At 39.9% G+C, this 14,037-nt stretch overlaps 1 protein-coding gene across 1 annotated transcript in view; it reads left to right on the top strand.

Annotated features, from left to right (window-relative positions):
- The first annotated feature begins 6,874 nt into the window (after positions 1 to 6,874).
- LOC150080208 (ankyrin repeat and SOCS box protein 1-like) overlaps positions 6,875 to 14,037 on the top strand; it is a 36,370-nt gene continuing 29,207 nt past the window's right edge. The window contains exon 1 of the mRNA XM_090381112.1: positions 6,875 to 7,200. Coding sequence (XP_090237238.1) covers positions 6,999 to 7,200 — 202 coding nt within the window. The 5' untranslated portion in view covers positions 6,875 to 6,998. The remainder of the gene's footprint in view (positions 7,201 to 14,037) is intronic.

Raw genomic sequence — 14,037 nt, 5'->3', positions numbered from 1 at the left:
GGACATTGTTGGGATATCAGAGACGTGTTGTCACACAGATATAAGTAATGCAGAACTGGAATTTGGGGAGTACAAAGTCTACAAAAAGAATAGACAGGATAGGAAGGGAGGAGGAGTTATGTTATTAGTTAAGAAACATATAAAATCCAAGGAAATGAAGCCAGTCGACATCATTGAACAGTTCAGTGTCGAGTCGGTTTGGTGTGACATAAGCATTGGGAGATCAAATTTGAGAGTAGGAGTGTGCTATAGGCCTAATGACTCTGATGAGTATAATAAGAAACTATACAGGGAAATAGAGTGGACCAGTAAATCAGAGAGTCTTATAATGGGGGATTTTAATTTCCCAGATATTGACTGGAATTTGTGGGTTGGTCACTCACACACTAGCAAGGCTGTTGTGGATTTATTTAATGGTTGTTTTCTAAATCAGCATGTTAGGGAGGCAACTGGAGAGAGCAATACTCTTGATTTGATTACCAGTAGTGAATTTTCATGCATTAAGAATCTGCAGATATAGGAACCACTAGATGGCAGTAATAACAGTGTGCTGAAGTGGGATTTACTCAATGAGGTAACTACAATCAGGGGTAAAGTGAACGGTTGTTGCTTTCGTAAAGTCGACTACGATGGTCTGAGACAGTATTTAAATTCTATACAGTGGGACCACCTGATGATGTTACCAACAGAAAATTCTAAATGGGAAGCATTCAAAGAACTTATCTTGGAAGCTACTAGGCTTTACATACCAACTAAGAAATATTATTCAAAGTTCAGGCCTAAATGGATGTCAGATGAACTATTGAGGCATATGGCAGAGAAGAAAAATGCATGGGATACATACAAATTAACACGTGACACAGAAGCCTATGATAGATACAAGTTGATCTGTAACCAAGTTAGAAAGGAGGTTAGGCAGGCGAAGGCAGATTACGATGAACATTTGGCAAGGGATGCAAAGAAAAACAGCAAGGAGTTCTTTACTTATGTAAACTCTAGAAGGAAGTGGATGAATCAGATTGGTCCACTTGATATCGATGGTTCAACTGTTGATGATCCTGCTCAGTTAGCTAACAAACTAAATAAATATTTTGCATCTACATTGACACATGAGGAGTTATTCAGGAAGGGGAATGCCATAGATGAAGTAAACAGTGGCAGTGAGCTAGATGATCTTGTAACAATTGAAAGTAAAGTGGAGGAGAAATTGTTGAAGATAAATACAAGAAAGGCACCTGGGGTAGATGGGATCTATCCAGTTATATTAAAGGAGGCAGGAAAGGAAGTAAGCCATAATTATGAGAGCTTCCTTGGACTCAGGGGAAGTTCCCACAGACTGGAGATGTGGAAATGTTACCCCAATTCACAAATGAGGATCAAAGGGTGACACAAGTAATAATAGACCTGTGAGTTTTACTTCTGTTCCAGGAAAATTAATGGAGGCACTGGAGCATCATCTTTAGCATTAGCATTAGCATTAGTAGAGGCATTTGATGCAAGAAAGCAAGCTTATGCAGCAGCAGCAGCCAAAAAAAAAAAAAAACCACTTGCACTTCACCCCTCTGTTCGTTCAAAATACCTGTCCAGCTGAGCCTTCAACTTATTTAGGCTATCAACTTCCACGACAAGGGATGGAAGTATGTTCCACCAACCAACCACTCGCTGGCTAAAGGCAAATTTCCGCACGTCTATCCTACATCTGTCTTACCTCAATTTGAATTTATGCCTTCTGAGGTGATTATTCTGTGCGAGAGGAAGAATCCCATCAGCATTGAGCATGCTCAAACCATTCAATGCTTTATACACCTCAATCAGACCACCTCGCTGGTGCCTAGTCTCCAGACACTGTAATTTGCAAAACTTAAGCCTTTCTTCGTAAGAGCACCCCTTTGTTCCATTCACTAATCTTGTTGCCCTTCTCTGTACTCGTTCCAGCAGCTCTACATCCTTCTTGAAATGAGGCCTCCAGACCTGTATACAGTACTCTCAGTGTGGCCTGACCATTGCCTTATACAAGGGAATAATCACCTCCTTATCCCTGCTAGAAAAATTCCTATATATCATTCACAATACAACATGAGCTACTCTTGCCGCCCGTCTGCACTGCTCAGAGAACTTCATATCTGCCTACACATCCACCCCCAGTTCCGTTTCATTCTCTACCACTGTCAGTGTAGTACCACAGAGTTGATACGTTGTTCTGGGGTTGCTGTTTCCCATGTGTAGTACTTTACATTTGTTAATGTTAAACTTCATTTGCCACCTCTCAGCCCATCTGCTCAACCTTTCCAGATCCTGTTGCAGCAGCATAGTGTCAGTAGTGTCCTTGACAACCCTGCCTACCTTTGTATCGTCTACAATCTTCGACATTAAGCTTAATATAACATCATCAATATCATTTATGAATACAGAAAATAATAATGGACCCAACAGTGAGCCCTGAGGGATTCCACTAATAACATTAGTCGACGATGAGCAGTGTCCATTGATTACCACTCTCTGTCTTCTCCTTCTCAGCCACCCCTTTATCCACAGCAGCAATTTGCCTCCAATGTCACACTGCTCCAATTTGTGCAGCAGTCTTCCATGTGTAACAGTATCAAAAGCCTTTCTAAGATCGAAGTATATAATATCAAAGTCATTCCCTGCATTCAGTTCCTTTGGGACTGCATCATAGTATCCAATCAAATTGGTCAGGCAAGACCTCCCCTTAACAAAACCATGCTGTGTCCGAGCTATAACTGAAGTCTTGTCTAGATGATCCTGCAGTGCTTCTTTAATCAGTGCCTTCATTAATTTTCCTGGAACAGAAGTTAAACTCACAGGTCTATAATTGCTTGTGTCAGCCAAGAATTCAGTTATATCTCAGACACAGCATGGTTTTGTTAAGGGAAGGTCTTGTCTGACCAGTTTGATTTGATACGAAAGGTTGCTCTTACGAAGTGAGGCTTAAGTTTTGCAAATTACAGTGTCTGGAGACTAGGCACCGGCAAGGTGATCTGATAGAGGTGTACAAAGCCTTGAATGGGTTGAGCATGCTCAATGCTGATGGGATAATAACCTGAGAGGGCATAAATTCAAATTGAGGAAAGACAGATGTAGGTTAGATGTGCGGAAATTTGCCTTTAGCCAACGGGTAGTTGGTTGATGGAACAGACTTCCATCCCTTGTTGTGGAAGTTGATAGCCTAAATAAATTTAAGGCTCAGCTGGACAGGTATTTCGAACGAACGGCGGGGTGAAGTGGAAGTTTTTTTTTTTTTTTATTTGGCTGATGCTGCATAAGCTTGCTTTCTTGCATCATATGCCTCTTCTAATGCTAATGCTACTCGTACTCGGATTGCTTTCTGCAAGACGTAGGATATTCTCCTCATTGTCTGGCGTCCTCGTTGTTCGCTGTCGATTCATGGTACCTCTCGTGAAACAAGCAGTCTCACGTAACCTTCTGTGCACACGTGCGAAAATCGTATGATGACGAGCACGCCTGTGCGGAAAACGTTCGCGGTACAAGCGCAGAGCGGCGCGCCCGTTATAGTCCGTAGCTCCGTACGCGAGGTGCATGTCAGCCAGTTCAACGTTTGAATACTCGTCCATCCTACTGCCTCGGGAACCGGTTCGCAAATGCTTACTTCCAGCGGGATCGTTGTTCACGCGACCTCCCGTTCAACGTCCTCTAGCGCATGACGAAGGCATTTCGGACCCTGCAATGATATGTGATTCCGATTCGTCCTTGTGCCCCCTACATCTCCTGCAAGTTTGTCGCACTGGTAGTGAATCAGCCTGTATAGCTAAAAAACTTCCCGTTCGCTGGGTCTGCAAAATTTGTAAAACACGTGGATTGGATACCTTTACTGATACTAAGTAATAACCTACAAAATCTCTATCTAAGTTAAAATTTAATCTAATATCGTAACTAGTAATATAAAGCTACTCTAGAAAATAAGTTAATATGCCAATTTAAGTTAATAAAACAGAAAAAACTTCCCTATTTTCCTAAGCCCTAAAAACTTTGCCTGCAGAAGGCTACCCTTGTTTCCATTCTCCAGAATAATGATATCCTGCTCAGGACCGTGGGTGTGCCAAAGCTCCCACTCACCAAATGAGCACCTGGGGTTTCTTCATAATACTATACTAATCTAAGAATTCTAATACAGCGCTACGTTTTTCGCTATCAAGTTTTATGTAAAACCTTGCGCTATTCTCTATCGTATAACAATGGCGGCAAGTTACGAACGTAAAATGTACAGACACAAAGTATTCACTTTAAAAATCGCTATTTAAATTTAAAAAATAAATCACGGGGCTGGGCTAGAACCAGAAAGCTGCTTATCGCAAATAATTTTGTATAACTATTAAGTCAATACAATTACTAAATATAAATGAAAACTAAATGCTGTAGCTTTAAAAATCTTGGTAAACGTGGTAGTAACCTTTTTTAAAATGAAATCAAGATAGTACCTAAAATATCGTTTATGCACAAATTCTACCAGCAAAGCACATATAAAGTGTTATAAAAATATACCTTTAAAATTGAGAAAAATAAAAATACATTTTAAATTAGAACAGAAGCAGTGAAAGGGTCACTTTCGCCGTTGCCTGTGGTTACCATTAATCTTTTAGTCTCTGAATCTCTTCAATCTAGCAGTTTTTCTATTCTTTTAAAAATACATTTAAAAATGAGTTAAAATTTAGTGTTCTACCTAAAAAATTTTAAAAAAAGTTATAAGAATAGAAGTAACATGAGAAATCTTTGGCAAAGGATGCAGAAAAAATCCAAGAAAACCCAGCAACCTGGGGTGGATCTGATCTATCCAATAATATGAAAGGAGGCCGCAAAGGAAGTAAGCAAACCCTTAGCCATAATTATGAGAGCTTCCTTGGACTCAGGGGAGGTACTCATGGACTGGAGATGTGGAAATGTAACCCCAATTCACAAATGAGGTCAAAGGGCGACATAAGTAATTATAGACCTGTTAGTTTAACTTCTGTTCCAGGGAATTTAATGGAGGCACAGATTAAAGAAGCAGTGCAGGATCATCTAGACAATATTTAAGTTATAGCTCAGACACAGCATGGTTTTTTTAAGGGGAGGTCTTGTCAGACAAATTTCATTGCATGCTATGATTTGGTCACAAAGGTACTGGATGCAAGGATTAACTTTGATATCATATATTTGGATCTTAGAAAGGCTTTCGATACTGTTGCACATGGAAGACTTCTGCACAAAGTGGAGCAGTGTGGCATTGGAGGAAAATTGTTGCTATGGGTAACGGGATGGTTGAGTGGGAGAAGGCAGAGTGTTGTAATCAATGGACACTGCTCTTCGTGGACTAGTATTATTAGTGGAGACTCAGAGGGTTCAGTGTTGGGTCCATTGTTGTTTTCTGTATTTATTAATGATATTGATGATGGTATATCAGGCTTAATGTCGAAGTTTGCAGACGATGCAAAAGTTGGCAGGGTTGTTAAGGACAGTACGCTGCTGCAACAGGATCTAGAAAAGTTGAGCAAATGGGCTGAGAGGTAGAAACTGATGTTTAACGTTGACATATGTAAAGTTCTCCATATGGGAAGCAGTAACCCCAGAGTTCGTATCAACTGTGTGGTAATACACTGAAACTAGTTGAGGATGAAAAGGATTTGGGGTAATTTTTCAGGCAGATATGAAGTTTTCTGAGTAGTACAGACAGTCTGTGAGAGTAGCTTATGGTGTCTTGGCAATGATATACAGAGTTTTTCTAGTAGAGATAAGGATGCGATATCCCCTTGTATAAAGCAATGGTTAGGACTCACCTTGAATAGTATATACTGGTCTGGAGGCCTCATTTTAAAATCATGTAGTTCTGCTGGAACGATTACAGAAAAGGGCAACAAGATTAGTGAATGGAATAAAGGGTTGCTCTTAAGAAGAAAGGCTGAGGTTTTGCAAATTGTTGTGTGTAGAATAGGCGTCTGCGAGGTGATCTGATTGAGGTGTAGTAGTAGTAGTCACATGTGATGGAAGAAAGCATGTGTATGAGCTTATGCAGCATCAACCAAAAAAAAAAAAAAATCACACCATTCCTTTTAATGGTTTGAGTATGCTCAATGCTAATTGGATTCTTTCTCTTGCTCAGAATAATATCCTGAGAGGGTATAGATTCAAATTGAGGAAAGACAGTTGTAGGATAGATGTGCGGAAGATTTAGTCAGCGGGTGGTTGATTGTTGGAATAAACTTCCATTTGTTGTTGTAGAAGTTTATAGCTTAAATAGATTCAAGGCAGAACTAGCCGAACATTTGGATCGAATGGATTGGTGAAATTAGAAGGTTTTTTTTTTTTTTTTTTTTTGGCTGATGCTATATAAGCTTGCTTTCTTGCATGATGTGCCTTTACTAATGCTAATGTTAAGCGAATATGTCATATCCAGTACGTGATTTGTCAATAACCGGAAAAAAAAAAAAACAATGTTAAATTATACAAAAAGAGTTTATGCTTCAAATATGAAAAATTTAAGTAATAAAAAAGATTTTTTATTAATACGACTTTTTTGTAGCACTTGTTCAGAAAAACACAAATTTGAAAATTCTGCTGTACTGAAACAGTAACATTTCACTGTCCTGACCCCTAAATTCTTACACCACTATAACGGCTAAACAATAATTTCTATATGTGTATACAGAAATATCCACTGGCTCCAGAAGTATTTTGTTCTTTACACATAACTGAGAATTTTGCTGGAATGTTGACATTTTGCTGGAATTTTAGAATGTGTTGGTATGGTGACAGGTGTGTGACGTCACCTGACGTACAATATATGAGTTGTAAGTTCAAAGTTTCACCTGGTGTTTGGTTTGTTTTCTGTTGGAACAGAGCCTCCTTTCGGAATAACGTGGCACTGATGAGTCCTGTTGATTGCCATCCTTGAAAGTGCTGATCAATGAGAATTGATTTCGGCGTATTTATTGTTATGTATTATTCCTTATGCTTGAGATAAGAGGTTCTTTGTTGCATAGTTGATGGCGGAATTGGTTGTACCCAGTTTAGTATTGTCTCAGTTTATTATAGACCCAGAAGACGGAGACACACGGTTACATGTGGCAGCATTCGAAGGGAATGGACCGCGTTTGCAAGAGCTTCTTAGTGATCCAGATTTGTATCATGAAATTGACCGCAGGGTTAGACCATATGGTGCTACTCCTCTGCGGATAGCAGCTACCGGTAATGTGATTCGTTGAATTCTGCTGTAGTTGGATAAGGGCTACTATTAAGTAACCTCGTACTCCATATAGACTTGTATTTGACGTTAACGAATGAATGGCTTATCTTTCGATGCATTTGTACTTTGACAGTCACAAATCGAAGCAGCCATCACTAAGAATATGCCATTCGTTTTTATACAGTTGGGCTTGTTCTCAAGAACAGAATATTGCATGATTATTTTTGATTTATTTTAAATGCTGTTTACATTTGCTTACTACGATTTCGTTATATTTTAAGGAAGACGCTTCAAAAATTTGTCAAGTTTAAAATGTAATTATTTTCTAACGGATTACTAAGTAGTTCAGGAAGCTGGATGGAGATGATTCTTTAACCCCCCCCCCCCTATTTATTTTACGAAATCATATTTCTCTTCTCCCCTACTTTTATTTTTGAAAATTTCCCCTAAGGGAAAACAATCAACCCTCTAGGTTTAAATAAATAAAAGAAACATAATAATTTCGTAAAAATACATCAGAAAAAAGCAACTACGATTTTACAATCAAGTCCCTATGTGAAGCCCCCTTCCCTGTATCATTACAAGATTTTTAGCTTTAGAAGGTTTAGCATTAGTACAGGCATTTGATGCAAGAAAGCAAGCTTATGCAGCATCAGCAAAAAAAAAAAAAAAAAACCACTTCCACTTCACCCCCCTGTTCGTTCAAAATACCTGTCCAGCGGAGCCTTAAACTTATTTAGGCTATCAACTTCCATGACAAGGGATGGAAGTCTGTTCCACCAACCAACCACCTGCTGGCTAAAGGCAAATTTCCGCACGTCTTTCTCTCACATCTGACTTTCCTCAATTTGAATTTATGCCCTCTCAGGTGTTTATTCTGAGCAAGAGGAAGAATCCCATCAGCATTGAGCATGCTCAAACCATTCAAGGCATTATACACCTCTATCAGATCACCTCGCTGGTGCCTAGTCTCCAGACACTGTAATTTGCAAAACTTAAGCCTTTCTTTGTAAGAGCACCACTTTGTTCCATTCACTAATCTTGTTGCCTTTCTCTGTATTCGTTCCAGCAGCTCTACATCTTTCTTGAAATGAGGCCTCCAGACTTGTATACAGTACTCTCAGTGTGGCCTGACCATTGCTTTATACAGGGGAATAATCACCTCCTTATCCTTGCCAGAAAAATTCCTATATATCACAGACAATACACCATGAGCTAGTCTTGCAGCCCATCTGCACTACTCAGAGAACTTCATATCTGCCTGCACAACCATCCCCAGGTCCCTTTCATTCTTTACTAATGTCATTGTTGCACCACAGAGTTGATACATTGCTCTGGGGTTGCTATTTCTCATATGTAGTACTTTACATTTGTTAATGTTAAACTTCATTTGCCACCTCTCAGCCCATCTGCTCAACCTTTCCACATCCTGTTGCAGCAGCATAGTGTCAGTAGTGTCCTTGAAAACCCTGCCAACCTTCGTATTGTCTGCACACTTGGACATTAAGTTTCATATATATACCATTATCAATATCATTTATAAATACAGAAAACAATAATGGACCCAATGCTGAACCTTGAGGGACTCCACTAATAACATTAGTCCACAATGAGCAGTGTCCATTGATTACCACTTTCTGTCATCTTCCCCTCAACCACCCCTTTATTCATAGCAGCAATTTGCCTCCAATGCCACACTGCTCCAATTTGTGCAGCAGTTTTCCATGTGCAACAGTATCAAAAGCCTTTCTAAGATCCAAGTATATAATATCAAAATTATTCCCTGCATCCAGTTCTTTTGTGACTGCATCATAGTATCCAATCAAATTGGTCAGGCAAGACTTTCCCTTAACAAAACCATGCTGTGTCCGAGATATAATTGAAGTCTTGTCTAAATGATCCTGCAATGCTTCTTTAACCAGTGCCTCTGTTAATTTTCCTGGAACAGAAGTTAAACTCGCAGGTCTATAATTACTTCTGTCAACCTTTGATCCTCCTTTGTGAATTGAGGTCACATTTGCACAACTCCAGTCTGTGGGTATCTCCCCTGAGTCCAAGGAAGCTCCCATAATTATGGCTAAGGGTTTGCTTACTTCCTTTGCTGCCTCCTTTAACATAACTAGATAGATCCAGGTGCCTTTCTTGTGTTTATCTTCAACAATTTCTCCTCCACTTTACTCTCAGTTATTACAAAATTCTCTAGCTTACTGCCAGAGTTGAATACACCTCTGGCATTCCCCTCGCTGAATAACTCCTCATGTGTGAATGTCGATGCAAAATATTCATTTAGTTTGTTAGCTACCTGAGCAAGATCATCAACAGTTGACCCATCGATATCAAGTGGACCAATCTGATTCATCCCCTTCCTCCTAGAGTTTACCTAAGTAAAGAACTCTTTGCTGTTTTTCCTTGCATCCCTTGCCAAAGATTTCTCATAATCTGCCTTTGCCTGCCTAACCTCCTTTGTAACTTGGTTACAGATCAACTTGTATCTATCATAGGCTTCTGTGTCACGTGTTAATTTGTATATATCCCATGCATTTTTCTTCTCTGCCATATGTCTCATTAGTTCATCTGACATCCACTTAGGCCTAAACCTTGAACAATATTTCTTAGTTGGTATGTAACATCATCATTTGGTCCCACCGTATAGAATTTAAATACTGTCTCAGTCCATCGTAGTCGCCTTTACGAAAGCAATAACCTTCCCTTTACCCCTAATGGTAGTTACCTCTTTGAGTAAATCCCACTTCAGCACATTGTGATCACTGCCACCTAGTTATCTGCAGATTCTTAATTTTTTAAAATAATTAAATGCACTTGGCATAATACTTTAAGAGTTTAATATCTATATAATATCGGTACTAGGGTACCTGCCCACCCACTGATGATAGGCCAATAGCCTTGAAACATGTCTGGGTGGTGGTACACACTGAGAATAAGTAACAGTAGTCTTCTCTATTAGTGAAGCGTTACTTATTTGAGGTAGTGCAGTATCATGGCAACTCGTAGTGAAGGCAGAGCACAATATGAGAAAGAGCAAATGATGCCCACAACAACTACTTTGTAGTTTTTTAAGAGTGTCTATGGTGTATCTAAACACCGATATTATATAGATATTAAACTCTTAAAGTATTATGCCAAGTGCATTTAATTATTTTAAATATTATCTTATACACCTTTTGGCATCTCTCATATTGTGCGATTAACTTCACAACTGGGTCGTTATGTCTGCAATACTAGGGTACCTGCCCACCCATTGATGATAGGCCAATAGCCTTGAAACATGTCTGGGTGGTGGTACTCACTGAGAATAAGTAACAATAGTCTTCTCTATTAGTGAAGCGTTACTTATTTGAGGTAGTGCAGTATCATGGCAACTCGTCGTGAAGGCAGAGCACAATATGAGAAAGAGCAAATGATGCCCACAACAACTACTTTGTAGTTTTTTAAGAGTGTCTATGGTGTATCTAAACACCGATATTATGCAGATTCTTAATGCATGAAAAATCACTACTGATAATCAAATCAAGAGTATTACTCCCTCTAGTTGCCTCCCAAACATGCTGATGTAGAAAACAATCATCCAATAAATCCACAAAAGCCTTGCTAGTGTGAGAGTGACCAGCCTCCAACTTCCAGTCAATATCTGGGAAATTAAAATCCCCCATTATAAGACTCTCTGATGTACTGGCCCACTTTATTTCCTTGTACAGTTTCTTATTATACTCATCAGAGTCATTAGGCCTATAGCACACCCCTACTCTCAATTTTGATCTCCCAATGCTTATGTCACACCAAACTGACTTGACACTGCTCTGTCCAGTGATGTCGACTGGCTTCACTTCCTTGGATTTTGTGTTTCTTAACTAATGGCATAAACCCCTCCTATCCTTTCTGTAGACGTTGTACTCGCCAAATTCCAGTTCTGCATTCCTTATATCTGTGTGACACCATGTCTCTGATATCCCAAAAATATCTGCCTTTGATGCTTTGAGCAATACCTCAAATTCATCAAATTTATTTATGAAACTCCTAGCATTGGTGTACACGCAAGTATACATGCACCTATTTCTATTCTTAGCTACCCTAACACAACCCATGTGTTTACTTGTACCGCAATGACTCCCAGCAGTCTCTGAGATATCCTGTATCTTCTTTTCCAGGCTTCTGCTCATTCCAATAGAAGCAGTGCAAGGATCACTTTCACCTCTGCCAGTGGCTACTGTTAATCTATTAGTCTTTGTATCCCCCCAAGTTAGCAGTTTTCTGAACCACCTAACACTGCCTCGATAGCATCAGCAAATATTCTTCTACCCTTTCTATTTAAGTGTATCTCATTCCTGTAGAAGCAGTCTCTCCTGTTAACAAGTACAGTCCAGGTTGAAAAAAATTCAACCCCTTGAGCCTTGCACAATCTTTCCAGGGTTGAATTGATTGACAGGGCTCTCATCATATACTCCCTCCTATCGTGTCTGGGCAGAATTGCAGACACTTTCAAATTCAACCCTAATTAACGGCTTTTTTTCAACAGTGACCTGTACTTTTAGCATTAGCATTAGTAGAGGCATTTGATGCAAGAAAGCAAGCTTATGCAGCATCAGCCAAAAAAAAAACCCACTTCCAGTGACCTCTGTTCGTTCAAAATACCTGTCCAGCTGAGCCTTAAACTTATTTAGGCTATCAACCTCCACTACAAGGGATGGAAGTCTGTTCCACCAACCAACCACCTGCTGGCTAAAGGCAAATTTCCGCACGTCTATCCTACATCTGTCTTTCCTCAATTTGAATTTATGCCCTCTCAGGTGATTATTCTGAGCTAGAGGAAGAATCCCATCAGCATTGAGCATGCTCAAACCATTCAAGGCTTTATACACCTCTATCAGATCACCTCGCTGGTGCCTAGTCTCCACACACTGTAATTTGCAAAACTTAAGCCTTTCTTCGTAAGAGCACCCCTTTGTTCCATTCACTAATCTTGTTGCCCTTCTCTGTACTCGTTCCAGCAGCTCTACATCCTTCTTGAAATGAGGCCTCCAGACCTGTATACAGTACTCTAGGTGTGGCCTGACCATTGCCTTACACAAGGGAATAATCACCTCCTTATCCTTGCTGGAAAAATTCCTGTATATCATTGACAATACTCCATGAGCTACTCTTGCAGCCCGTCTGCACTGCTCAGAGAACTTCATATCTGTCTGCACAACCACCCCCAAGTCCCTTTCATTCTCTACCACTGTCAGTGTAGTACCACAGAGTTGATACATTGCTCTGGGGTTGCTGTTTCCCATGTGTAGTACTTTACATTTGTCAATGTTAAATTTCATTTGCCACCTCTCAGCCCATCTGCCCAACCTTTCCAGATCCTGTTGCAGCAGCATAGTGTCAGTAGTGTCCTTGACAACCCTGCCAACCTTTGTATCGTCTGCAAACTTGGACATTAAGCTTGATATACCATCATCAATATCATTTATAAATACAGAAAACAATAATGGACCCAACACTGAGCCCTGAGGGACTCCACTAATAACATTAGTCCACGATGAGCAGTGTCCATTGATTACCACTCTCTGTCTTCTCCCCCTCAACCACCCCTTTATCCATAGCAGCAATTTGCCTCCAATGTCACACTGTTCCAATTTGTGTAGCAGTCTTCCATGTGCAACAGTATCAAAAGCCTTTCCAAGATCCAAGTATATAATATCAAAGCTATTCCCTGCATCCAGTTCTTTTGTGACTGCATCATAGTATCCAATCAAATTGGTCAGGCAAGACTACCCCTTAACAAAACCATTCTGTGTCCGAGCTATAACTGAAGTCTTGTCTAAATGATCCTGCAGTGCTTCTTTAACCAGTGCCTCCATTAATTTTCCTGGAACAGAAGTTAAGCTCACAGGTCTATAATTACTTGTGTCAGCCTTTGATCCTCCTTAGTGAATTGGGGTCACATTTGCACATTTCCAGTCTATGGGTACCTCCCCTGAGTCCAAGGAAGCTCTCATAATTATGGCTAAGGGTTTGCTTATTTCCTTTGCTGCCTCCTTTAATATAACTGGATAGATCCCATCCACCCCGGGTGCCTTTCTTGTGTTTACCTTCAACAGTTTCTCCTCCACTTTCCTCCCAGTTATTGCAAGATTCTGTAGCTTACTGCTAGAGTTGAATACACCTCTGGCATTCCCCTCGCTGAACAACTCCTCATGTGTGAATGTCGATGCAAAATATTCATTTAGTTTGTTAGCTACCTGAGCAGGATCATCAACAGTTGACCCATCAATATCAAGTGGACCAATCTGATTCATCCCCTTCCTTCTAGAGTTTACATAAGTAAAGAACTCTTTGCTGTTTTTCTTTGCATCCCTTGCCAAGGATTTCTCGTAATCTGCCTTCGCCTGCCTAACCTCCTTTGCAACTTGGTTGCATATCAACTTGTATCTATCTTAGGCTTCTGTCATGTCTTAATTTGTAAGTATCCCATGCATTTTTCTTCTCTGCCATATGCCTCATTAGTTCATCTGACATCCGTTTTGGCCTAAACCTTGAACAATATTTCTTAGTTGGTATGTAAAGCCTAGTAGCTTCCAAGATAAGTTCTTTGAATGCTTCCCATTTTGAATTTACTGTTGGTAACATCATCAGTTGGTCCCACTGTATAGAATTTAAATACTGTCTCAGTCCATCGTAGTCGCCTTTACGGAAGCAATAACCCTTCCCTTTACCCCTAATGGTAGTTACCTCTTTGAGTAAATCCCATTTCAGCACACTGCGATCACTGCCACCTAGTGGTTCATTTATCTGCAGATTCTTAATGCATGAAGAATCACTGCTGATAATCAAAT

Source organism: Mastigoproctus giganteus, chromosome 9, assembly GCF_048544385.1.
Source record: "Mastigoproctus giganteus isolate SK-2022 chromosome 9, ASM4854438v1, whole genome shotgun sequence".
NCBI lineage: Eukaryota > Metazoa > Arthropoda > Arachnida > Uropygi > Thelyphonidae > Mastigoproctus > Mastigoproctus giganteus.
The sequence above is the reverse complement of the archived record's forward strand: the minus strand, read 5'-3'. Positions and strand labels throughout refer to the sequence as shown.